Source organism: Triturus cristatus, chromosome 4_2, assembly GCF_964204655.1.
Source record: "Triturus cristatus chromosome 4_2, aTriCri1.1, whole genome shotgun sequence".
Lineage (NCBI taxonomy): Eukaryota > Metazoa > Chordata > Amphibia > Caudata > Salamandridae > Triturus > Triturus cristatus.
Window position 1 is genome coordinate 654355428 of NC_140586.1, and position 26734 is coordinate 654382161.

The 26734-nt window shown below is 43.1% G+C and overlaps 1 protein-coding gene across 13 annotated transcripts in view; it reads left to right on the top strand.

Annotated features, from left to right (window-relative positions):
- ITGB3BP (integrin subunit beta 3 binding protein) overlaps positions 1–15513 on the top strand; it is a 303033-nt gene extending 287520 nt beyond the window's left edge. For 6 of the 13 annotated variants that reach the window (XR_014960659.1, XM_085602409.1, XM_085602403.1 and 3 more), the window contains one exon: positions 13805–15513. Coding sequence is in view for 6 of the 13 variants with exons in the window: in XM_085602406.1 (XP_085458532.1) it covers positions 13805–13884 (80 nt within the window). In the remaining 7 variants the exon portion in view is untranslated. The remainder of the gene's footprint in view (positions 1–13804) is intronic. The other 7 variants (XM_085602406.1, XM_085602407.1, XM_085602408.1 and 4 more) reach the window with 2 other exon arrangements.
- The last annotated feature ends 11221 nt before the right edge of the window (positions 15514–26734 follow it).

The following is a 26734-nucleotide window of genomic DNA, read 5'->3' on the forward strand; positions in this document are numbered from 1 at the left end:
CAACTGCTTTAGGGGGCAACTGCTAAATGGAAATGTGGCAAAAATAGCCAACAGCAGAATGGTATCATGTGATCAGAGGAGCTACGCAGGCACTAAAATTCAAATCTGTGCCTCCAAATATCCTACCTACAAGTTCCAAACAAGACCATCTGCACAAACTAATTAAAGAAGATCATTGTTTACACCAAAGGCTTGGGATCCAGGAAGTGTCTATATAGGACCATATTGCATATGTTACTCACTCTCATTTTTTTTATTACATGATTTATTAATTGATTTTAGTACTCTTTAAAAAAAAAAATTAGAACAATACGAGCTTCATCCGTTTAGTATTCATTGTTTGCCTGAGACTGCAGATATGTCTGTCAGTGTTTTAAGGAATGTGTTTTTGTTGGGAATAATGTGCTATTGCGTAAAATTTGTTTCATGCAAAAGTATGGATTATAACTCAGATTTATATACAGAGTACATTGAAAGGAAATTAAAAGCATGCATTCTAAAATGAGGTTTTCTTTTGTAGTACACTGAAGAGTAGGTTTAACATTACATAGGTTACCCAAGTGAAATTTGGGGCAGGGTTACTGTTTGCTGACAGGGCTCTGCGTTGACTTTGTTTATTTGCAAACACTGGGGACGATTTATTGGTAGAAGCTTAAGTCAACGTTCAGCCTACAAGGGTGAGCTTGTTAGGTGTGCTGATTTATGGGCTACATGCAACACTGCCATTGGGAAAGCTTTTTCCTTCCAGCTCTGAAAGGAAAATGAAATTATGGGGAATAATGCACAGTTAGACCTCTTTTCTGTGAACTACAAACTTTGAAACCACAGGCAAAAATTCATTAAGATAGTTTACCTTAGTGTGTTTGTGTGCGCACACACACTTTCACTCTCTCTGCATTTAAAACAATTACAAATTAACGAAGTAAAATACGGAAATCTTACTCTCAATGTAAAGACTCCCGATGTACTTGCCCACAATGTAATGACTAACAGTCTGACAACTGCAAACTAAGTGTCTGATGCTGTTCAACAAGAGCGATACCTTGCTCCACCATGGTTTAACTTACCTCCAGTATTTTTAAAATCTGGCGTACAATGTTGCTTGATAGGTCACTTGGAAGCTATCATCACTTATAGGAGGAATTCTTCCCAAATCACCACCTTCACAGATTCAGTGACAATCATTTTTGAAAGGTCCTAGTCTTTCCCCCAACCAGAAACCTGCTCCCCCTTGTAAGTTGACCCTTCTCTTCTCAAAGTTTAATGGTCCATCTTTTTAACTGATATAGAACTCTTGTTATTAGCAGCGCCTTTCTCTGTAGGTTGCTTTCCTAGTCCATCATTTCAGATCGTAGTGAAAGTTAGATTCGAGCCCGGTGCTCTGTGTCCTATACAATATTCCAAAAGTAAAAAAGATCGAGAGCTCACGCATCTTTCCTTCCTTATATCTGGTTTCCAATTTCAATAAAGCATATACATTCCATTCCTTTTTCCGAAAAATCTTCTCTTACCAAAAAGGTACCTCTGTACTATTTGTGAAGGGGGTCCTCCTGTTGCTTAAATAAGACAATGGACAATCGGAAGTGCAATAGGTTGTTTGCCAGCTGTTGATCCATTCATACGGGGTCGAGACAACATCAAATCCGTAACCAGCTGGATATTGTATCTGGTTACTTAAAGGCCAACAGAAAAGTCAAAATGGTATCCCACAGTCCTATGTAGGAAAATCACTGTTGTTAAGATGTGTAGAGCAGCTACCCGGACATCAGTTCATATACTTTCAAGGTGCTACAACAAAGGATCTGTCTCTGGAACAGATGTCCAAGTGTACCATGCTTTTCTATGAAACCACTGTCAATCCGCCAATCACTTATTTTTTGTTTTCTAATTTGATATTATGGAGATAATCTTGCTTTTTTCTACATGAAGAAGTAGGGAACGTTGCTTAGTAGTTCTCCTAGTACTAATTATCCTAGTTCACTACCATTGGGAATCTTCACTGAAGTCCTAAACAACTTGCCCTCCACAAAACTAACCAGGAGGTGGACTAGTTGTTCAATTTTCAAGATACAAGTCTACCTCTAACATTCACGATAGGCTGCTTTTCAGCTGCCACAGTTGTGCAATCCAGAGTGGAAAGTCAGTGCGTGTTTTTTTTGTCAAACTTGTTTTTATTGATTTTTACAAAGCATCATACAACAAGTATGGCAGTACATCTTATCTGTATGTTCGGATAACGCTTTCAGACCTCTATTACCTTGTACAGATTCTATCGAGTAATCCGCAACATTTCTCATGCAGCTCTTTCTTCATGTACTACCTATAAATCCACATTGCTGAATGATAAAACAAATAAAGAGGATAACAATAACATAAACATACCCTTTGTATTGTCAGTTCCTCCCCATACCCCCCCCCCCCAGCTCCTTTTCTAATGGGGCCTAGGTCAATTATTTCTCTCTTTTTAGAGCTGTGAGTGGGGGATATGAGGTCGAGCTATAATAAGAAACGAGGGAGAGAATAGATCATAGTCGGGTAGTAAAAATAGCTTAGGGTGTGCGGGGTCTCTGGGGTCCGGTGTATCTGGTCTTGTCTTGAGGTGGTTTCACACGTTCGAGGTGGGTCAGGTTAAAACTGGAACAGGTAGAGAGCTCTAATTCTCATGGGGCAGGTGGTTAACGGGAGACCACTGGATAAGTATTTGACAAGGGGGCCCCAAGCATATTCAAAGTTTTTTAATTCGTCCCTGTAAATATCGCTCATGCATTCCATTGTGAGTGCCTGCCACAGCCTTGCATTCCATTGAAATATGGCTGGGGCTTCTTTCTTTTTCCAGGCGGCAGCTACCGCTATTTTGGCCGCACCCAGACCGAGCCAAATATGGCCTGGTCGGCTCTGGTTTGGTGTTCCAGGGATGGGTCCCTCCGACCCAACAACATGAATTCTAGGGAGTCTTGTTTGGGGTAGCCCACTATCTCTGCTGATTTGAGCAAAATTTCTGACCAAAAGGGATGAATTGTAGGGCAGTCCCACCATATATGTCGGAAATCGTCCAGTAGGCCGCAGCCCCTCCAACAAAGGTCTGAAGTATTGGGGAATATTTTCTTCCGTTTTTCCGGGTACTTATACCAGTCAAACATTATTTTGAATTGGGCTTCGCGTTGACTGAGGGAGTGACAGTGGCGTTTTATATCCTTCCAGAGACTTTTCCACTAGGTGTCCATAATAACTTGGTCTATTGTGCGTTCCCAGAATTCCAGGAAGCGAGGACGCCTAGACGGCAGTGTGTGCAATAATGAGTATAAGAAGGAGATTGCCCCTTTCACTGTGTTGGCACCTTTCACGTAGCGCTCCAAGGGTGTGAGTTCTCTGGTTGCCCCTTCTCTAATCTCAGGTTGGAGTACCCAGTGGCGTAACTGGAGGTAACACAAGTGTTCTGTTACATAGGTGGAATTCCCTTTGACAATTTGCAAATGTTAAAATATCCCAGTTGTGGAATATGTCTGCCATGCCTCGAAGTGATCTGGCTGTAGTGCCGGTGGGAAAGCAGGGTTGTAATGGATGGGGGTGAATGGTGAGGTAAACGTGGTCCATGGGGTCTGTTTTAGGATATCATCCCATACTTTAAGCGTCGTCTTAGTGGGTGTGTTAATGTCTGCGTTCTCCGGTCGGGCTCCCTTTGGTTTCCAGAGTAAGTCCCATATCACTCTGCCCGCAATTGCTCAGTCCCTATGTAACCAGTGTTTGTCTAACTCACGTTGGGACCATTCCACCAGCACACAAAGCTGGGCCGCCTTGTAGTAGAGGTCTAGATCTGGTATTGCTAGGCCTCCCTCATCGGTAGGTTTCCTGAGGAGGTGGAATGGCAATCTTGGTCTCTTATTCTGCCAGATAAATTTCCGTAGGAGAATGTGGGACTCATGTAAGAAATCTCTGTCAAGTGCTATGGGCAGACTTTGAAATAGGTGGAGGAATTTCGGCAGCACCACCATTTTAACGGCATGTATTCTGCCTAACCAGGAAAGGTAGAGAGGCACCCAACTTTTAAGATCCATTCGCAGTTGGCCCAAGAGTGGTGGATAGTTAGCTGTGAATAACCTATACATTTTTGGAATCAGTTTTTATTCCCAGATATGTTAAGTCTTTCTTGGCCCACTGAAAGTGGGTTGATGCCGCTAAGTTCTTCATCTCCACCTCCAGTAGCGTTAGGTTTAGGAGAAAGGATTTATGAAGATTGGTGCAGAATCCCGCTACGTTCTCAAAGCTTTCCAGCTCTTCACGTATATTCACAATGGATTGATGTGGATCTGCGATGGTTAGTAAGAGGTCATCTGCAAACAATGATATTTTGTGTTCGTCAGGGCCAAATGGAATTCCCTTAACCCCTCTATTGTCTCTAAGTCGTGCAGCTAATGGTTCAATACTAAGAGCAAAGAGGAGTGGGGATAGAGGGCAGCCCTGCCGTGTTCTCCATTCCAAGAGGAAAGAGTCGGAAGCCATGCCGTTGACCAGCACTCTAGTACTGGGAGTCGCAAAGTTAGCTTTGATCATATTGATAAATGTTTCACAGAAATCGAATCTTTGAAGTGTGTGAAAGAGAAAACTCCAATTGACCCGATCAAATGCTTTCTCGACGTCTAAGTCGAGAAGGACTGCGGGAATCTCTCGCTTATTTGTTTTTTCCATGAGATGCATCACTCTGCGTACGTTATCATAGGTCTGTCGTCCCTTAATAAATCCTGATTGATCTGGGTGGATCAATCGTGGCATCAAATTTTCTAGGCAGGTAGCCCAAACATTTTAATATAGTTTAGCATCTAGATTGAGAAGTGCTATGGGACGATATGATCCACAGTGCTTTGGGTCTTTCCCGGGTTTGGGAATCACAGAAGGGCTTCGCTCATGGTGTGGGTTGTTTGTGTGGTATTTGCTATGTGATTAAAAAGGGCTGTTAGCTGAGGGATATGAGGTCGAGCTATAATAAGAAACGATGGAGAGAATAGATCATAGTCAGGTAGTAAAAACAGCTTGGGGTTTTGTAGAATTGTGTTGTCAGACCATCAGGCCCGGGAGATTTGTGTAATTTTAGAGTCCCGATCACTTTTTGTACTTCTTCCTCCGTGATAGCTTCCCCTAATTGTGCATTCTGACCTAGTGTAACCTGCAGGAGCTCCACTGTGTCTAAATAAGTGGCTTGTGTCTGAAGATTAAATGGGTCACATGTGTATAATGTGTTATAAAAGTCCCTGAATGCTCTTGCTTTATCTGAGTCGTCCTGTGTCAATGATCCTGAGGATGGTTGAATGTCCCCAATAAAGTCCCTTTCCCTCTTTATTCGCAATTGGCGTGCCAGATGCGCTCCCACTTTATTGCCTTGTGCGTATGAGGTCTGCTTGAGTCTAAAGAGTGTTAGTTCCACTCTGTTAGAGTAAATCGCTTTAAGTTTCCCCTTCAGGGCTGTGACCTTTCTTTGAGTTGTGAAGGTAGGGTTAGCTTTGTGTGTGTGTTCCAGTATTTTCAATTCCCCCTCCAAGGTGATTCTTTCTATTGTTCTCTCCTTAGTGAGCACTGCCATTAGTGTAATGCATTGGCCCCTAATAACAGCTTTGAAAGCGTCCCAATTGTTCGATGGGGAAGTGTCTTGAGGGTCGTTTAGTTGAAAGTACTCCCTAATTGAGAAGCGTAAGGCATCGTGGAGCAGCTTTGTATCGTGTTACTTCATTGGGTAAATACCATCGTTTAAACTTCGGTTTAGGGCTGGGCCACTCCAGGACCACCGCCACAGGGGCATGATCGCAGATAATGATGGGGTGTATGCTTGCCTCCTGTACTGACTTGTTAAAGGATTGGCTTATGAATATGTAGTTGAGTCTTGAGTAAGTGCGGTGGACGTGTGAAGAAGTATGAAAATCTTTATCTTCTGGGTGTGCTTCCCTCCAGCAATCTCGAAGACCAAGTTCGTAAATAGATTGTTTCAGATTCTTAGGAAAACTACCTGTGTGGGCCCTATGTGGGTGGGTACTGTCCTTCCCAGAGTGCCATGTCAAGTTAAAGTCTCCCATCAATACAATATCGCCATCTGCGAAGCCCCCCAGAGGGTCAGTGTATTATGTATGAAAGTTGCTTGATTCGTGTTTGGTACATATATCCCCGCGAAAGTACATAGGCGTCCCCCTATACGGCCTTGTACTAGAATCACCCTCCCTTCCATGTCAGTTTTATAGTCTATTGATTGGAATTTGAGGGCAGAGTGAAAGAGGAGGGCTACTCCATTGTTTTTGGTGTTGGCGGAGGATTTAAAAACTAAGGGAAATGCCTTGTGTTTGATTCTGTGGTCCTCTGACCTTTTAAGATGGGTCTCTTGGAGTTCCACTATGTCACAATGTTGGTCGGTTAAATACTTCCAAATCCTTTGACGCTTAGCTGGGGCATTCATTCCTCTCACGTTCCATGTCAGCGTAGTGATCGCCATCATGACTCTATGTACTGTGTTGCTATATCATGTTGCTCTTCCCTCGCCTGTGGCTCTCTTTGCCCCCTCGCCCAAGTGCCACCTCCACCCCCCCTGCATCCCGCAACTGACCATGACCACCGCGCATGTCCCCATTGAGCACCATTAACATTGTTCTCACCTTTCCGGACCCCGTACTTAACAGAAAGAAAGAGAAAAAAGGGAAGCAAAAAAGCATGTAGACCTATGAAAAAAGGCCTAGTAACAGTCTTGGATAGCAAGATCGATGGGACAGCCTGTCCCTCATTTGAGTCACCTTTACAGTGTCAGAGTGGTGTTCAAGGCGAGTTGGATCATGGTCCGTCGCCGAGATCAATCCAGTAAACTCTAATTCAAAGACTAGTTCTGCTTTGCTGTTTGGAAAGTTGCAAATGTTTTGCTGCACTACAGTCCTTTTAACCGGCCTCTGAGTGTACAAGTACATGTGTTAGACGAAAGTTTTAGTTGAGGATGCAGAATGGAGTTATATGTCCTGACTATTAGGAACCATTTTGGTTGACGCTGTTTTAATTGTAGACTACCAAACGATTTCTGAGTATGGGCCGACCATTCCACTTGGTGTCTAGTTTCTCAGGGAATCTTAGCTGAGCCAGGTTTCTTCTGCGTTTTGGGGATGCGGCGAGTCTGTCAGCGGCCCCCCTCTCCATTCCTCGTGAGGGCCCGTCTTGTTTCCCCTCGTCACCTGCCTCAATAGTACTCTCCGTCACCGGTAAGCTCAGCACCTTGAAGGCCTCATTGACTTCAGTTATGTGATGTGTTTTGTTTTGGTATTCAAACCCAATACCAAAATGATAATTCCATCGGTATCTGATGTTGTCCCGTCTGAGTTTTTCCGTGACTGGTCTGAGTTGTTGGTGTCGGGCCAGGGTCGCGCGTGCTATGTCCTGGAACAGTTGACATGAATGACCCTGGAATTTTAAGACCTCTAGTTCCTTGTCGCCTGTAGTATGGCCTCTTTGGTCTTAAATGAGTGTAGTTTTACCAGTACGTCTCGAGTCCTGCAAGTCTCCCCTTGGTTGGGTCGTCCCACTCTATGAACTCTGTTTATTTTAATTTTAACTGTCGCTGACCCCATTGCTTCAGAGAACAGGCCTATGACAAAGGCCTCTAAGTCCGGCCCCTTCGCTCCCTCTTCCAGATTACGAATCCGTATGTTTTCCCGTCTTGACCTGTTCTCGAGGTCCTCATTCTTTAGTAGCACAGCTTGTAGTTGAGTTTGGAGATATCGCATAGTAGATGTCAGCTGTTCTGTTTTCTGTTCCAAGCTGGTGGTTGTAGCCTCTACGTCTAGCACCCTGGCCCCCACATAGTCCACATCCTGCTGTAAGCTGGTGAGTCTACCACTGAGGTCAGCCCTGAGTGAGTCCATGGATTGCACTATGTCCACCTTTAGCTCTTCTCGTAGCGCCTGTTTGAATTCCCTTAGTGATGTTAGGAGGTCCTTCTTAGAAAGCAACATGTTGCGTTCCTCCGGCGCAGGCGCCTGCACTTCTTTGGTGGCTGCTGTGGCAAAATAAGAGGAGACTCTGTTGCATTGCTGTTTTTTCGGCGGCATAGAGAAGCCCTGTATCGGCACTGGTTATTTGTAGTGTCCAGTTTCTCCCTCCCTAGAGTGGTGGAAGGATTTTAATTTTGTTTTGAAAAGTGGTGTGGTTCTGGGATTTGTTTAGGCGTCTAGTTTCTGCACGTGTAGGATGACTCTTCACCCTTGATGTGAAAGCGCTCTGATGCCTCTGTCCACTTTGCAGTTGCGCTATCCAGGGACTCTAGTTTCAGTACTTTTATAGCGTTGTCCTAGGCATTTAGCGCTGCTTTGGGGGTCCAGTGGTGTGAGTGCAGAGATCTCTTCCTTTGTCCGCAGTACCTGCTGTGGTTCAATAGTCACTTCTCACAGATTCTCAGCATGGGCTTGATCATTACACTCAGACTGCTCGTGTTGCTCTTGTTAGACCCATATTGTTCATTCTCTAGGTGTCATTAGGGGAGAGCATAGCCGGTATGAAGAGCGGGCACCGAGGGTGGAGCCACAGAGTAACTGCAGGCGCATCGTGCTTCAAGGCCTCCACGATGGGTACTGCTGCCTATTTGCATATGGAGCGTCTCTGCTGGGCGCTATTTTAAAGTCAGGCACTCGACCTCAACCACTCCCTGCCGCCTCCAATTCTCCTGCCGATGTGCCCCCACTGACCTCCTGTCTTCTTTCCACCTCTGAAGTGGTCGTAATGACCCTGCGACTCCGCAAAGGTTCCTTCGCTAGCAGCACCAATTTTATGGCGGGGGCTGGCAGCCTCCAAACTGTCGCGCCTCGCTATTTGCGCCTTTCCTGCACCGATGCTTCCCCCGGCGGCGACAGTCTGCTCAGGGGTGCTTCTCAGGACGTTAGTGTCCCGGGCAATCAGCGACCAGCTGCGGGGTCATTTTGCGGCAGGCTCACCTCGCTCATCGATTACCGCTCTAACCGCAGGCTACGCCCTGGCCTGGGCCCGACTCCCCTCGTCCCTCAGAGTCCGGCACCATCCACTGTCAGTTTCCGCCTTTCAAGCCGATTCGGAGTAAGTGCCTCATTCCCGCCGGGTCAGGAGGTAAGAATCAGCAATTATTTTGTAGTCTTAACCAATAATCTTGCCTTAATGGGACCTCAGCGATGGAGCCGTCATGGGTTACGGCCACACGGCGATCTTGGTAGGCCCAGTGCGTGTTTTTTACACTCTTTGAAGCTATGCTGCCTATGTACTCACATTCTTTGTTTTTTTTAGCTGCATGAAACAAGTTTGAGAACCTGTTGCTACTAAATTATTAACTCAGAAAGTTTAATTGGGCATTGTTAGAAATTGGGTTTCTGGTTGGCAGAGGTATGCGCCTTGTCCAAGCAGAAACCACAATCCTAGTCAGGGTAAGTCAGATACACACTTTAAATTAACCTGTGCTCACCCTCAGGTCGCTTGGCACAGAGCGGGCCGGCTTAACGTTAGAGGCGAGGTATCAAGAATTTGTGCAACACTTTAAACAGTAACACAGTGAAAACACCACAAAAAGACTTTGCACCAGTTTAGAAAAATAGATTATGATTTTATGAATAAAACAAGACCAAAACAACACAAATCCAATAAGTAGAAGCTGAGATATTATTTTTTAAAGATTCAATGTAAAAATAGCTCTTAGAAGCAATTGGTGCCTGTGGTGGTTATATGGTTGCGCTGGACCGGAACAAAGTCAGCAGTTCAGTCTGACCACGATGGAGCCTGTGCCGGGTACAGGAGAACTGCAAGGCCTGCTGAACAAAGTACCTTGATACTGGTCGCAACAGCGAGATGCGGGGTGCAGATGAGCGAAGGGTCAGTGTTTATCCCACAGTTGGGGTGATGCATCGATTTCCTTCACATTGTAGTGGTGTTGAGCCAGTTTCGAAGACGATTCAGTGAGTCGAGAGGCGTTGGTTCCATAGACGATGCACCGGGTTTCTCCACAGAGTCTACGGGATGTGCAATCTTGCCACACTGCAGCAGCGGGTTCCGATGCGTCGGTTCTTTAGGTGCAGCGCTGTTTCCGAGTGTGATGTGCCGACTTTGCACCCGCAACATCGACGATGCATTGGTCTGCTTCCCGCAGATAGGAGATGCCTCTGTTCGACTGGAGTAAGTACCTGGGTCCACTTACAAAGGACCAGGCATCGTAGCAGGTGGTGTGATGAGGCTTTGCTATCCCTGAGTCTCAGAAACCGAAGGCAAGCCAACAAGCCCTTGGAGATCACTCTAGGTTCAGAGTCCAGTTCTTCCTCAGCAGGGCAGGGGGTAGCAGGCAGAAGGGCAGCACAGCAGAAAAGTAGTTCTTCCAGAGCAGCAGTCCAGCAGAGTGACTACTTGTAGCAGAACAACAGTCCTTTTTGACCGTTTCTTTACAGGTCCAGAAGTGTCTGTCTTGGTTGGGTCAGAGAACCAATTGTTATACCCAGTTGTACCTTTGAAGTGGGGGTGACTTCAAAGAAGGATCTTTGAAGTGCAAAGAGGTCCTTTTTTCCTAGCCTTGGCTCCAGACTCACTACGGGGGTAATTAGCATTTTTTGTGGGGACACGACATTGCCCTTGCCGATGTGTTGTCTCATCCTGGGCAGGATGGGAGTAAGGAGCTATCAGGATGCACAAGGGCACTCAGACACACATAACCTTCCTTTGTATGTAGCCATCTAGAATGAATGCACAGTATCAAGCTGTCACCCGCCCCAGATCTGTTTTGGGGACTGGCTACAGATACACAGAGCTTTAAGAGCAGAGAAATGCCAACTTTCTAAAAGGTCTGCGGCAACAAATGATGGACAGAAGCTGACTAAATCAAACGTTTACCCCCAGTGAAGCGATGTGGGTTAAATCAATCATTCTTTTGCTCACTACACCAGCCCAGTTTGGACCCAACCATATGCAAATCAGTCTTGACCTTGCTCCACATGGGAACAGTCCAGCCCGAACTGCCAAGCCAAGTCCTCCCTGGACCGAAAACAAACATGAGACTGGTTTCGGGATATCGCCCCATATCAGCCAGGCTAGCTTGAATCCAGTGGCAATGATAATAACATCAAGTTATTAGCCTTAGCCAAGGAGCTGCCACTGCGTTTTGCGCACAATGGCCAAAAAAGTGGTAGGCGGCTGGCGTGTGTGCCTCCAGACATGCTTATCAAGCTGGCCACAAGGTGTACGCATACAACGCCTTGCAACAGTGTTGTTATACTGTGTTAACTTGCGTCAGTTGTCCTGCTGAGAGTGGGCTGTGTGTGTGTCGAACAGGCCTTGCTGTAATGTGCTGCCACCTTCCATGCTGTGGGCATTCCCCCATTTCATTCAGTTGCAGAGATCGGAGTTTCCTGTAGGATTGGCGCACAGCAGGCGTCCCCTTCCCTTCCTGCACAGCCCTGTGGTGCATGAGTGCATGGCGGGATCCTTCCCAGAGATGTTGGCAGAATACAGGCAGGCCATGGACGAGGCTGGCTGACGCATTGTGTACGTAGATACGGCTGCGACGCGCTTTCTGTTGCCTCAGATCCAGGGATGCTCTATTTAGATGCAGTCTTCCGGAACCTAGTCGACATTTCATGCAGGGAGTCTCCACCCTATAGCTTTCTGATATTTTTTGTTCTCGTGCTTTTAAAATTATTCTGAATAATGCTCTGTCCTGCTTGTCGACCGATGTGGATCGTTTGTGTTATGTAATGTGTATGTTGCCCGTTTGCTTGGCCTGTGTGTTAAAATTCTCGAACTGAACTACTTAGGAATGGACTTGAAGGTAAATAAATCATGTTCCTTACATTTCTACCCCCGCACCTTCTCCCTCTCTCCACCACTGGACTTCAGGGATGTGTATGCTGCTGGTCTAGTAAAGTGGTGTGTTAAGGTGGGGTGAAAACGCGGAGGACTCTGGGTAAAATACCTGGCGAGCAATTAAGAATGCAACCAGGGGAATCTGGATTGAAATGACGAACCTTTTGACGATTCCTTATTTTTAAGGCGATCCTGTGGATCCGAAACGTAATGCCGGGTGATCCACACCCCTTCCCCTGCAGTTCTCAATATACCCCAGTGTAGTACCAGTATTACACACCGGGATTACACCAGGGCATTTGTAATTTAAAAAAAAATTTTTTTTATTCCTTTAAGGGACATTTGTTTGGCTCTTAGTACATGGGTACAAACGTCATAGACGGACATTTATTTAATCTATATCAAGCTGTTGATTCATTGATCTCCCCACTCCTTTTAAACTTATTTTAGATGGAATGCATGAACAGGATAACATTCAATGTAATGTCTGTTGCACTGTAGAGTGAGTCTGGAGGGTGGAGATAATGACAAATGTGACGCTGTGGCAGTGCTGCGGCCTCTTTGGGATGTGCTGGGTTGTATTTCTGTTTAATTAGCTCCGCTCCAGACTTAAAACCTGTGACCAGTGTGTGGTTGTTACCGAATGGATGTCACATTAGCATCACATGGCTAGGCATGACATTTATTTATTTTACACAAACAAAATCTACTTAAAACAACTTCATGCCGTGGAATCCTTCATGAATGGACACATTATGTGGGTTCCAGTATATCATGTTGTACCGAATGCTCACAAAATGGAGCCATTGTTTGTCCATGAACAGCATTTACTGTAAACAAAATGTTTTCGAACTGAATGTAAGCAAACTGCTTACCCGGTGCCAAGACAAGAAAGCCTTTAGCTTCTGTTCCCAGTTATGTTTCAGTATGGTTTTTTTGGGGGGTGGGGGAAGGAGCAGTTATATGATTTATGTGACATTCCCTCACAATTAGATCAAAAAACACGAGGACATAATATCCAGCATGCTGCTGTGATTACGCTTCGTGGTCATCATATTTGTCTGTTGAACTAGACTGACTTCCCGTTCCCTCAACGGAATACTCTTAGCAAGATGAAGGCAACGATTGGTATTTATGTATCGCCATACCTAAAATGTACAGGACCCCCCCCACCCCCCCACCCCCCCTCCCCGCGAGAGGGCTGATGGTTCAGGACTGACGTTCTATGATTACTCAAAGCAACAGAGCAGAAGTTGTCAAAAACAGAGAGATTTTCATTATAAGGCGCATGACGCCATGAACAAATTTGGTTGCACGTGTATCCACCTTTGCACGGTTAACTACCATTAGAAAAGCTCTGAAATCCAAGCATGTACGTCCTCCTAATTCGAACACGTCTGTGGCACTTTTGGCTTCTTTAGCAGTATGTTTCGGCCTCCTTCAGACGACATTAGTCATCTGGTGGGTCTATACTAGATACCGTGTGTGGACAGTGCCTCTCTGTGACATGGGGTCTTCTAAACCCCGACGGCGGCACAGATGAAGCTGTGATTGAAAAGAGGAGAACGCCATAACATTTCTATAGGTTCCAGAAACCTATTTCTTGAATATATGTGACCAGTATAGCATGTATCTTACTTTATCTTCGTGAGTGACGAATTAAAAAAGTGGCATGATCACCTGAAAAGGGAATAAAGATATTGGTCTCTATAGTCCGTCATCTTCGAGGTTATTGTGTACTACAAAACTTTACATTTGAATCCTAAAATACTCAATAGACCTGGTGGGCCACAGCGGGAGAACAGGCATTTTATGGCGCGATAGAGAATGTCTAAATGTATCCAAAACAGCCTAGATGACAGTCAAAACGTCAAAATATGTTTTTATATATAATTCATGCTTTGTAGAAATGTATGAGTTTATAAGTCACCAGCTCGAATTTCATATCACGGTGTAACCTATTCACCTCTTCTTGTTCCTGCAGAGTTTTGGGAGCAGTTGCCCACTGGGAAGTATATGTGGCAACAAGTGGACCAGCTCCAGCATGATTTGAAGCAGAAGTGACTACTTGAGCAAAGACAACAGTGGTGACCTGTAGTGACTTGTGACCTTCGATAAGACAGGCCTTTCGCCCAATGATGTACAGTGGCGTGTAGAGCTATGCACACCTACTGCAGAGCCCAAACCGAGGGCAAACATTGGTGAACGAGCATGTACATGCTATATTTTAAAGACTAAAGTCGTAGCTGAAATCCATCATATCTATAGAAAAGGACTATAGTTTTAATTTTGTAGATGAACTTTTTTTTAATCCATACATGTGGTATTTGTTCGCGGGTTGTATTTAAAATGTGTACTTCAGAGTTTGTACTGGAATGACTGGGAATCCCGAACTTCGATCTAAAAGTGAGACTTTATATTCATGTGCAAATCTTCGACGGTTCCTCTTGGCAGCTAAGTCATGGAACAACGCTACCTATTCGATAGATCTCTTTCAGACCTATATTATGAAAGCCGTGAAAACCTGGCTTTATCCTAGTGGCTTGTATTTGTGGTTTTGGATTTTCATGCATTATTTCCTCCATCAGCACCAGGACATCCCCTGAGGTCATGGTTTGCGCTTTATAAATGTTTATTCATTCATTTTAAAGGGAAAGGTGAAGATGACTTTGTAATTTCTCTAAATGTTAATGAGAGGAAGAATGTCACTTTGAAACTAATTCATAGCAAATCAATCCTCAACATTAATGGTTTCTCTAATTAAAACATAACCGCTTGCTCTGTTGTAGTCCTTCACATATGACTATTCAGGTATATTGGGTTCCCAAATGTGCTATTTGGCGAAGAGCGTAGGATACCTGTGCTACATGCAGGTACTGCTGTGACCTCTTACCACATTATTGATCCTTTAAGTAACCTTGGTAACATAAAGTGAAAGGATGGAAGAGCTCTGTTGCCTTCCTCTCCCTTCTACCCATCTGGATAGAATCCTATAGAGTCCCAGGTAGGATCAGGGAGAGGATTCTCTGAAAGAAGGCTGCTTCTGTAAAAGTCTCAGTAGACCCCAGCATGAGGGCCTCTCTGTGCCCCATCACCTAGCAGTCGCCCAGTTTCTCTGGATGCTGCCCGGTTTCTGTTAGTGTCTTGTCTTTTTTTTTTTTAAGTATTCCCTTCTTAAAAGAAGGTTTTTACAGTGGGTGTTCCTTCGGATCCAACACTAAATATAAGGATTTTAAATAAAAGGGGGGCAGCTTTGGTGTTCTGAAGCCTCCCTGTGTTGCCCAATTATTTGTCCAGAGCTGGGTTTGTCCTTAGCCAGTGTTAGCACACATGTAACGCAGGGAAGAGTACCAAGCACTAAAGTATAGAAGTAATAAATGTCCAAAATCCAGTGGACCATCTGTGACCACATTCAACAGTCTGGATTAGACTCAGCTCTTCTAGACGCGCTGCAGCACACTCAGCCTCTCCTGCAAGCCACTAGTATTCCCACCAACCTGAGACCCCATCTAGCAGATCCAGAACCTGGTGAACAAACTCTAAGTCTCCATGAATTACTAATTATAGATACGCAAACCTCGAGGAAGCCCCAGACTGATTGCCACAATGATGTGAAATGTATGTTGGCTATTAATAATCATGAGCATGCTATTTACCCTAAAAATCAATAAAATTGCCCTTCTTATGTCTGTACTTTTGTTGATTGGATTTAGGCAGAGAGTTGGGTGCAGTGAGTAGTTCATGATTGCGACTGTCAAAAGTCTTGTTGCAATTTCTGGCAAGCTACTGTTTAGTGGGTTCTTGCCTTTGTATGCTTGGGTATGTCTGTGAGTTCTGAGAAATACATCCACTGTTGACGAAGAAGACGCAGATTTTGGTAGACATTCATCATTACATCCAAAAAGGCGAAATAGAGCTATGTCTGAGGTACATGGAGATTATTTGTCAGAACTCACACAGAGTTCAAGCGCCCATGGGATTATGCCCAATGTGGCTGAACTGCAGCTAAAAAAAAAACAAGCATTGGCATAGCCAATAGGTCTCGCTTTTGGGTCCTTATAAGTATTTAGTTATATAGCAGCACAATATCCTTGGTGCAACAACAACTGTTGCATGGCAAAACACTTATAAGGTCCCAAAGGCGAGACCTATTGGCTATGCCAATGCTTGTTAAAGTGCTGCTGACTGGCCTAGTGCTTGCGTGCACGTGAGCGTGCACGCGCGCAGCCGCCATGCGCTAGGCCAGCCAGCAGCACTCATGAACGCCTTTCTGAGTCATCGCGATCACTTTCGCTTTCACAGCGATCGTGATGACTTTTGTTGCTAATGCTTGTTGCAAAATACTATCTGACAGCTCAACACACCAACGTTTAAGTAGCAGACGACCCTGGTTTCCTTTTACAGCTGTTTAAAGTACACAGCTTGTTATGCGGTGACATCCTAACAGAGGCTCTTGTTAGGAAAATAACATTTTCTTTTAAAAGAACGAGTTTTGTCTAAAACCACACAAATACGCTGGACAACTGTACTCAATAAAACTTACATTGGGCAAAAGAGGTCTGACCTGACAGAGGCACAATGTAAGCGATGGCTGTTGCTGGCGACTATTCGTAGCACTCCATCTCCCGTAGCATCTGTAGGTCCCTAGCTACCATTCACTGATCTTCCCCGTCCCCTCTGCGGCACGCGCTGCTATCTCCCGTGTGTCGGTTGCGATGGTTCCGATGTCAACAATGATCACTTACAACCTAGGGAATCTACCAGGCTCCGCCCATGTCAGCACTGACTCACAAAGGTTACAGGGCAGTGTGGAAATATTATATTGTAAACTGCATTAATAGAGCAATTGCGAATTAGGAGCTTGAAAGCGGCCGAGTAGAATAGCCATTTTAAACTTCATTAGAAACAACTTGTTTTTAGGATCAGAGGTAAAATGCACTTTCAAATTTAAAAAATAATATTTTACATTGATTTCTTTAGAGCAACATAGTGAGTTAGAAGACTAAGTATAAAATAATCAAAATTGTGCAAACCAGTGTGCTTGAGAAAAGTTGCGTATGTTTTCCCTATAATTTTAATATGAGGAGGACACCACCTTGAAGTTTCAAGATGGCCGTACTGTTTGACGAGGTTCACCAGTATGGGGCATCCATAGGTTATGTGTATTTTCTGATCATTGGCTATCTTCGGAGCTCTGGCCTATTGGATAGCAGCTCCGTAACCCCGCCCATACACGGAGCGGTGTAAATAATGTTACTCCGTGCTGCTGCGCTTTGACGCTATATGTTCATCCCTTAATAAAGATAAGGTAACCCCCTAATGAATTAATTTGAGGTCAGGGATCAGGGGGACAAAAAACAACCAACAATAATAAACAGTATCCCTCTAGACCTAAATTGCTTACTTGGTGTGGGTACACATGGAGAAAAATACCACAAATGTGTTTGTATTTTTATCTATTTTATTCATGTTTTATTCATTTTATAGTTATTTTTTTTGGTTAATTTCTTTTTCACATTGTTTCCTCATACAATAAAAATGCATCTCTTTTTTTATGAATAAACGTACTATACAATAATAGTTATCTCTTGTTTTAGTACAACATGAGAGAAAATTTAATTTATGTCAAAAACATACAACTCACAACAATTATTCAAGGAATATCCCCACACCAATCACACCTCTAAATATACTACATGCATATCACTTTCATACGGCACCTTTCATACTACACCCCAAAGAGAAAAGGAACAGCGTATTTGGTGCTCGTCCAACAAGGGCGGGCCGCTAGATCCTCTGATGTTGTGCTAAACGTTGGGGTGTTTCATTCAAGCTGGTCGACGTACGTTTCGGTAGCCTAATTTTCTTTAGATGCCACCTTCCTCAGGACCTGTTGCTACGTGTATTTATCACGGGCAAGGGTGGGGGCCTTATTGTCTGAAAATCAATAGGATAGTATTAGAAACATATGTTTATATAATATTATTTTACCAGGAGTGTGACCCACAGGAGAATATACAATTATTCTCCAAACAGTTTTTCTTTTAACTCATTCTAACTGTCAAGCTAGCAATAGCGCTACTGAATTCATGGCTCTCTGACTATCATTTCAAAGATTGATTAGGATAAGGAAAGAAAAGAAAGCAGGATAGATAAGAAATGGGAAAGTGTGGGATCTTAGCCCCTAATTCTACGTCAGTTCTCATGTGATTCTAAGAAGCATTAGTGTAATCAGTTGTTATACAGTATAATATTTAATATTTAATACTAGCATGCTCCCTGTTTATTCAGAGTTAGGTAAATAATAGTCGAAATAACTTAGTCTACCTGTTTTGTTACAAAACTCTCGTAGCGGTGCCCAATGGTTGTCATTCTTGATCAAATAATTTCTTTTTTAGAACAACTTAACTCTAACTGGTGCTGTAAAAAACAATTATAATGTTGTAAATGGCTAGACTAGTTATGTATAGCATGTCTTCAATACCACCATCATAGCCCCATGTGTCACTATCTAGCATACATTGTATGTACCTTAGTCACACTATGTCTGTGGAGTGGAGTCGTAGATACGCCACGTAGTATATGCTCAGGGTCTTGTGTTGGAGGAACAGGGTTACATTCGACGTTCGTGTTCATTGCTTACCTACATTTGGTAATAAAGACTAACGGTTATTTCCTCATAAATTATAAGTAGTACTGAGAGAACTACGTGTTGCCAGTTACAAAGGAATCAGTCTGTTATTGATATATAACCTACTTCTTTTGTGCATATCCTAGTCTCTCTTCCTTGTAGTCTGTTCTTGTTCCTTTGTTCCGCTCACATCACACCTGATGTGGGTGACTGCATCGAACTCTATAATGTGTTTCTTGACACCCTAATCAATCATAAAAGGGAAGAGAGGAAGAAATGGGGGGAAGATTAGCTAGTTTGGATGATCACGGGGCCGGTTTCTGTGAATATATAATCCATAGTTATAGTGCAACAGCCATTGCCATTGCAGTATATATACTTCACAAAGAGTTTGTTATAGAATCTGTACCCTGCTCCTATCCCACTAGGGCCTCTCAACAAACATAAGCTAAAAATCAATTACCAGATTATCACTCCCCCTAAGTTAAATGGGTATCTCCCAGGCCTTACGAGCAGTTCCTTGTTACGCGCTGCATCGATTACGATCTTGTTACCTTCTGTTTAGAAGGTTATTTAAAGGTACGCTAAAATGCCGATCGCGGTGCTGGTTCGAAATAGAGATGTAAACGTACTCTCCAATAGGTATCTTACCTGTTGATATGTGACGCGTGTTCCCCAGTAAAGATTCTTGGCGTAGTCCAGCTCCGATAAAATGGTGATTGATACTGTTGCCTTTTATATATATATTCTTCCGAGTCCTCCTACTAAGTGTTTAATATGAGACACCTGTCGCTCGCTCCGGCGAGCTGCGTGACGCACTACGTACGTTTCCTATTCATAAGATGTTACGTTAACATGCCTCCATCTTGTAGAGCAGAGTGAGCTCTATGTAGACTCCGTCTGATCTCCGAAATATTACGGAGTATTGATACAAATCTTTGCCCAATTCTACATAGAAACCAGAACATAGTCTGGTCCGCTCATGTACTTAACTTTAGCCATTATCTAATATGTTAACGGACCCAGGGTGGTAGTAATATTATATTTGTATCGCGAAACATGGGCGCCATTTTGGAAAGGGTTAGTTCCGGTTCAAGTATCACCAGTAATTTGGCTATTATGGATTTATTAGACAGAATTCTATACTGAGCGCTGACACCATCCTAAGTGCAACTGATATTTATATCTTTATACTGGGGTTGAGCAGATATAAACATAATATTTAATCCGCTTGCATATTTGGCTACAGCTATTGCCTAGTTACTTCCATCATGTAGTGGTATAGAGCAAAGTGAGCTCTATGTAGACTCCGTCTGATCTCCGAAATATTACGGAGCATTGGTACAAATCTTTGCCCAATTCTGCATGGAAACCAGAACATAATATTAGGTCCGCTCCAGTACTTAACTTGAGCCATTATATAGTATATTAGTAGACCCAGAGTGGTAATAGTATTATATTAGGGTCGCAGAACATGGGCGCCATTTTGAATAGGGTTAGTACTGGTTCAAATGTCGCCAGTGATTTGGCTACTTTGGATTTTTTAGACAGAATTCTATACTAGGCGCTGGCATAATACCAAGTACAACTAATGTTTATATCTTTAAACTGGGGTTAAGCAGATATGAACATGATAGTTAATCCGCTCGTATATTTGGCTGGAGCTATTGCTTAGTTTATTAAAAGACCCACAGTGATTATCATGCTGTGTTTACATCGCAGAGCATAAACATCATTTAAAGGAATGTATGTTAGTTATCCAATAGTCACCTTCTCTCTTGCCTGTATTTGTGCATCTAATGGTGATCCACCACACAGTAAAGAATGGCATGCTCTGCATGTAGTAGAGGGAATGATGTTTGTAGTCGTGTGACAACTTATTATGTCTGATGAAGATAGATGGTTCATGGCATAATGGACATATGCATGGAGTGCAGAGGTCCCTTATCTTGTATGCCATACTATTTCCTCATTCAGACCGTTTTGAACTGTATCTAGGGTGTAGATCCAATAGGTCTCACGTATTTTTCTCATATCTTGTGTATCCTTGCCTGGGATGTTCTTTTCTAGGATCAGCCATCTCAGTTCTTTTTCATTGTGATGATGGTCGATACAATGTTGGACCATGGGGCTTAGTAGTTTTTTAGTTTTAATAGCAGATCTGTGTTCGCTGAAGCGAGTTCTAAACTCACGACCTGTCTCGCCTACATATCCTAGGGCACAGGGACACAATATGAGGTACACAAGATTGTGACTCCTACAATTGGTAAAATCACGTTGTTTACCTGTCTTTCCTTGGTAGTTCCAAGATTCAGTGACTACGGCACTCTCACAGGCAATGCATGAACCACATTTGTGGTTGCCAAGGATCGGGGGTCCTACTAACGTAATTTGTAAGTTTAGTTGTCTCTGTTTGGGCCTCGTATTAACCAGGCTGTCCTTAAGGTTGTGATTTCTGCGGTATGCGAGGATGGGCTTTGGGATGATCTCTTGCTCTACATCTAGGTTTAAGATGTGCCAATTTTTGTTCAGGACCTTTTTTATTTTGAAGTTGAGAGTGGAATGATTCACAACACAAACCAGTTTGTCATTTTTGGAGCGTGTATTACTTGCTAGGAGGGCATCTCGGTTGTAGTATGTTCATCCCTTTACTGATTGGGAAAGCCAGCCAGTGCCATAAAAGTAAAGGTTTTAGATCGCTTATGTTTGACATTTTCATAATTTCAGTGTGATTTTGAGTGACATTCTACAATTATGAGTGACACCATCTCGTAACCCAGCCAAGTGCCTCATTTCATCACTGTACCTCACTGACTTGCTCCGTGACGTCATGTCAGTGATTCTGTGCCGCGGGTGATTAGAAGACTATTAACGGCAATATTAAGATGAGTTCTTGCGCTGTAACGTCCAGCAGCTTCATGGTGTGTGCTTGTTGTGTGCATGCATGTGCGTGCACAGTATGAGTGGAAAGGTGCATGTCTATGGGTATCTCTGTGTGGAAGGGGCTATTTGGGGTATGTGTGTATCAGTATGTATGTTGTGTGTATCTTTGTGTTCTTTCTGCCTGTGGGTGTGTGTACATGTGCAAGTATGTCTGTGTCTACCTACATGTGCTAATGGCCATTTGTGGTTCTCTCCGAGTTGTGCTTGTGTGTGCATGCATGTAGACGTGCTTACCTGTGTGCTTGTTAGTGTGCCTGTATGTGGTGGTAATCTCTTCTAGCAAGACTATGGTTCTGTGTGTGTGCTTGTTCAATGCATGTGTTTCTGCGCGTGTTTCAGTAGGTCTGTATGTACATTTCTTTTCATTCAAGTGTTTTTGTATCTGCGTGTGAATGGTGTGTTTCTTAATATGCATGGGGTTGCGTGCGTCTTGGTGTAGGCTGGCTGTGTTTTCAAGTCTTGCAGAAGCAAAAGGCAAGGATGCCGGGCGGCGTTTAGGAGAGGGGCGCTTCCGTCCGCTGGACAAGCGATGGCTGCTACTAATAATGGAAAGCAGGAGATTCCTTGCAAGGGGGAGACAGCTCCTTCCTTATAAGGAGATATCGTGGATCAGCAGTGCCCCCCTGTGGTCGATTGGAAACGGCTCTTGCCTATTTAAAATCAGTGTTCGCTGACAAGGGAAAATAATGGACTAAAAAATGAATTTTCTGAGAACCGGGCTTTATAGGATTGCGTTTCGGTCAGACGAAAGAATATTGTTAAACAGAATGATCGCCTATCTCTGGCCTGAGGTATATACAGTTCACAAAGAGTCTTTCATATTCTGGAAAAAATCGTGAAGATATTGTTCGATGGAGCGAGTGGGGGACAGACTACAGATCAAACATCAAAGCGGAAGGGAAAGTAATCGCGGTCAAGCGTGTGCCCGCGCACATGCACTGTAGCTCTAGGCTGGCCTGGTAGCACTTTTTGGAGCCCTCTCAATAAGTCTCGCCAGACCAGCGCATGCGCTGGGTCAGGCGAGACCTAAAAAATGCTGTTCCTCATATACTGGTCTGACGCAGTTGCATATACCTATAAATATATGATCAACAATAGCAATAGGAATCTCAATCAGATTTGGTACTTTGGTCAAATGTCAAACAACTTTAGGTGTATTTTCCAGTCTGGAAAGTTGATTGATACCTGCTCATTCTAATTGCAATATTGTCTCCCAATCAGAATATGACCAGGAATGTAATTGCTGTTCCATCTGGTCAGTCCCTTTTTGGTAGTACTGTAAAAGATTAATATGCCACTTTGTTATAGGATGAACTGTGTTCTTTTTCACGTTTTGAGTTTTGTGTCTCAAACCAATGTCCAGTCACTCGGACCCTTTGGACCTTGAAAATGACAATTTTTACCATATTATTGTAAACACTGGTGTTTAACTTCTACGGCCCAATTCACACACTGCATTTGTAGTATGTAAAGTAGTACTACAGTAGTACTACTTACTAGAAAATGCAATTCACAAACCTATAAGTGTAAATCTCTAACGCTCATATATTTTCTATGGGGAGGCTCGCGTACATGTAAATGTACTACTTAGTAATACATGTGGGAGGGGGTAGTGGAAGTCTCCGGAAAATAGTCATTCTGCTAAATGTGAGCGGTTTAAGGAGGGGTTTAGGGTCAGGCTTGGGGAGAGATATGCACCTCCCACAAAAGAGTAAGCCCATTGCTGTTCACAAACTGCACTTCTAAAGTATAATACAGCCAGAAAGGACCCAAAACTAGTAAAGGTTACCCAAATATTTTAATAACCTTTTTTGTGATTACAAAAGAATGTAACATTAATTGTTAAAATAGGATTAAATTCTCTTTAATAAATTCTATACATCACTTTTAATAATTAATATAAATATAATTATTTTTACTTCAGCTGAGGTTTTATTTTTCATTTACACTTTATATACATGAAATCAGCATATATTCTATCATGCTTTCAGGCCAAGCCCCTATAGATCCCTCAGAACAATGGACTCTCTCAACACGACTTCAATTGAGATGGATATTACACCAAGTGAGTGATACTATATGATCCCACACTGCAAATGTACAGCTGGGTGAATACTTCCTATCAGGAGGAGGCATACTAACACCACTGGGGTGCTTTCAAGCAGTTATGTGGGGTAACGGCATTGCTGCCCTAGCTACTGTTAAACTGTGGAAGAAAGAAAAGATGTGCTCGAAGGACATGAAGCACAGCCACCTACTCCCACCTCAGAAAGCTGACAGCCACAATAAGCAAATGTAACACAATAGCTACAGATAAAGCCGAACTTACACTTATTTGGCTAGTAAAGATAAATTGCGAACAGGGAAATAAAAATAGGCTCCCAACTGGCGTTTCAATTGAGGCAAATGTTGGGGAAGTGATTTGTCAGGGAAGTAATTGCCCAACAAGACAAGGTCTTTACTGCAGAGAATTATAGAAATTTTTGTTAGAGGACTTAAGAAATTTTTTGTGCAGACCTATACAAAGCTGAGCACCTCTCAGAGGAAGCTCAAACTTGGTGTATAACATCTACAACCCTTCCTAAAATCTTCAAGGCCCAGAAAGATTAGCTAGATGCACTAATTTTTCAGGCATAGGTATTTGCAGCGATTAAATCCCAGAAGACTCAGAAGGTGGGTCCGGATTGCTTCAACGCAAGCTTCTCTAAGACATTTGCAGAGCCACTTGTACCTAATCTAGCTATTTTTCTTAATACATTTACAGAGGGAGGTGATATCACCTTTTACAAGTGAAGCCAATATCTCAATAATTCCAAAACCAGGCAAAGACCGTATGCTTTGTGCCCCCTACAGGCCAATAGTCTCGTTGAAAGTTGACAAAATATTCACAAAGATTCCTGCAACATAACTAGTACTACTGCTCAGCATCCTTTACCCACATCAGACTTTATTAAAGGTCAACAGATGTATAACATTCGCTGCACCTCCCACCTGTTCAAGAAAGCTAAGAGCAACACTATTCTAGCTATATTGATAACCGTAGATGTTGAAAAGACTTTCGACTTAGTGAATTTGGGTTTCTTAAACACGTCCTCACGGCTGCAGGATTTGGCCATACATTGATCACCTGGATTCTGGCAAGCTATTGAGCACCCTCCACAAGGGTGGCAGTCTATGGCAGATTGTCTCAGCCTTTTAAACTCTGCAGGAGGACCTGCCAGGAATGAGTGTTCTCCCTGTTTATTTGCTTTGAGTAGGTAGGCTTTTGCGGTGCAAATAGGAGCAGAACAAGAGATAAGGGGCATTTAGTTCATGGGAGTAGATCACAAGTTTGTGTTTTTCGCAGATGATGTTCTGTTGACTCTAAATCACCACTCAGATCCCCCTGATGACTACAGGAATATCTGAGCATATAGGAATGAGTAGCAGAGTTCACAATTAACCAGACATAATTGGAGATACTGAATTTAGTACAGACACCAGGTGAAGTCACTTTACTGCTATCACAGTTTCACTTTGGATGGGCTAAACGATCTGTCAAGTACCTGGGGATAGTGATATCTCCTAACCCATTTGAAATCTGTGAGGGAAATCTGCCTTGAATTTTAGTTTCTCTAAGTGAACACTTCCATAGAAGGACTCCCTGCTACAGATCATTGATAGGAAGGATAAATGCAATTAAAATTTATATTTTGCTGGGAGTACTATATTAGTTAAATTAACTTTATTCAGTCATATTAAAATAGACCACTAAAGTATGACATACAGCAAAACATCATACAATAATCCTGACACATCTAAAGATTCTTAAATAAAAATACGGTCATCAATCGTATAAGATACTGTGACCATATACAGTACATAAAATAACATCAATTAGAAGGCCTACCAGCGGGTATCTAAAACATGTGGGCGAATCAGAAGGCTGTAGTCAAAATTATTTTTGCTTCACACATGAGTACGATCACGGCCGGATGCATATTCCGTCTTTGTATTAGATTTTGTTATTAACTGCATCAAAACACTATCAAGATGTCTGGTCATCCTGCATAGCATGTTAGATCTAGAACATATGAAAGTGTGCCATTACAGTATTAAGCTACCCAAGCAATTTCCTTGCGCTTAACACCAACTTCAAAAAGATGTATACTGTAATTATAATCTCCTCTAAATCAAATGATTGTAGAAAGTGCAGTGCTTCAATGCAAGGAGACAGGGAGTACTTAACCAATAATAGCTTTAAGACAGAAGATCTATGTGGGAATAAAAGGTACAGATGAAGATGATATCCAAAGTGCTCTGTGCAGATTGCTAATCACATGGACAAGGTGGAAAATCATGTGACCAGTCGTCATATTGAGAGAAGGTGATTAATCTATGAAAACAACTTAACTGGAACCTAAGAATGATTGAATGGTGATAATTTGGTACGTTATAAAGAAAGAATGACGGAATGTCCCTAGATGGGTTAAGTTGCTTATATCAAGCCACAGTTGAGAGTGCCGATACCCTTGCCCACCTCTCTTCCTTCCAATGGGCATAACGCATGGCTCTAAGTGGTTTTATTTTAAAGTCTAACATAGGCATCACTCGTAGAGGGTTTATAAACAAATCCTGCCTACCCAGGGCCAAGTCCCTAATTGCCCTCAACCACGGAGCCTCAAGTCTTTGGGACAGGGTCACACAATTCTCAATTAACATTCTATTAATGGGGAGGGTCTTGTTAATCCAGTTTTAGCCGCATAACATCATTGGATGGGTTAAGAGGACATCTTCAATAAATTGAAGCCCTAGTTCCTTATAGGTAATAAAGGAGGCGGTGAATGGAGAAAGAGCCAGTAACAGTTGGTTTTGGGGCCCTTCCTGTATCCACAGGACATTACAAAGGATTTGCTGATATTAAACCTCATGTCTAGCCCCTCCTTGAAGGATGCAAAGGTGTTAAAGAGCCGCTGCAGCACAATAGGTAAGCGGCCCATAATAACATATTAATCGGCATATAATAGCGATGGTATTGGGAATTTCCCGATCTGGGTCATGTCGCCGCACCTAGCTACAAGCTCCCTCTCAAGATGATTGATGTAGAGGGAGAATAAGAAAGGCGTGAGGACACACCCCTGCCCGACGCCCCTACATAACCTAAAGCTCTTTGAGCACTCAACCCCCAGCCCGAACCTTACAACACCACTCGGGGCACAGTATATTTCTCTGATGGTATTGATTTTGGATCGATCAATGCCCAGGTCTTTCTCAATGTTCCGCAGTCTGGAATGTGAGACGTGATGAAAGGCGCTGAACTGGAGTACTATATCTCTTTCAAATTCTACCAATATTAGTTGA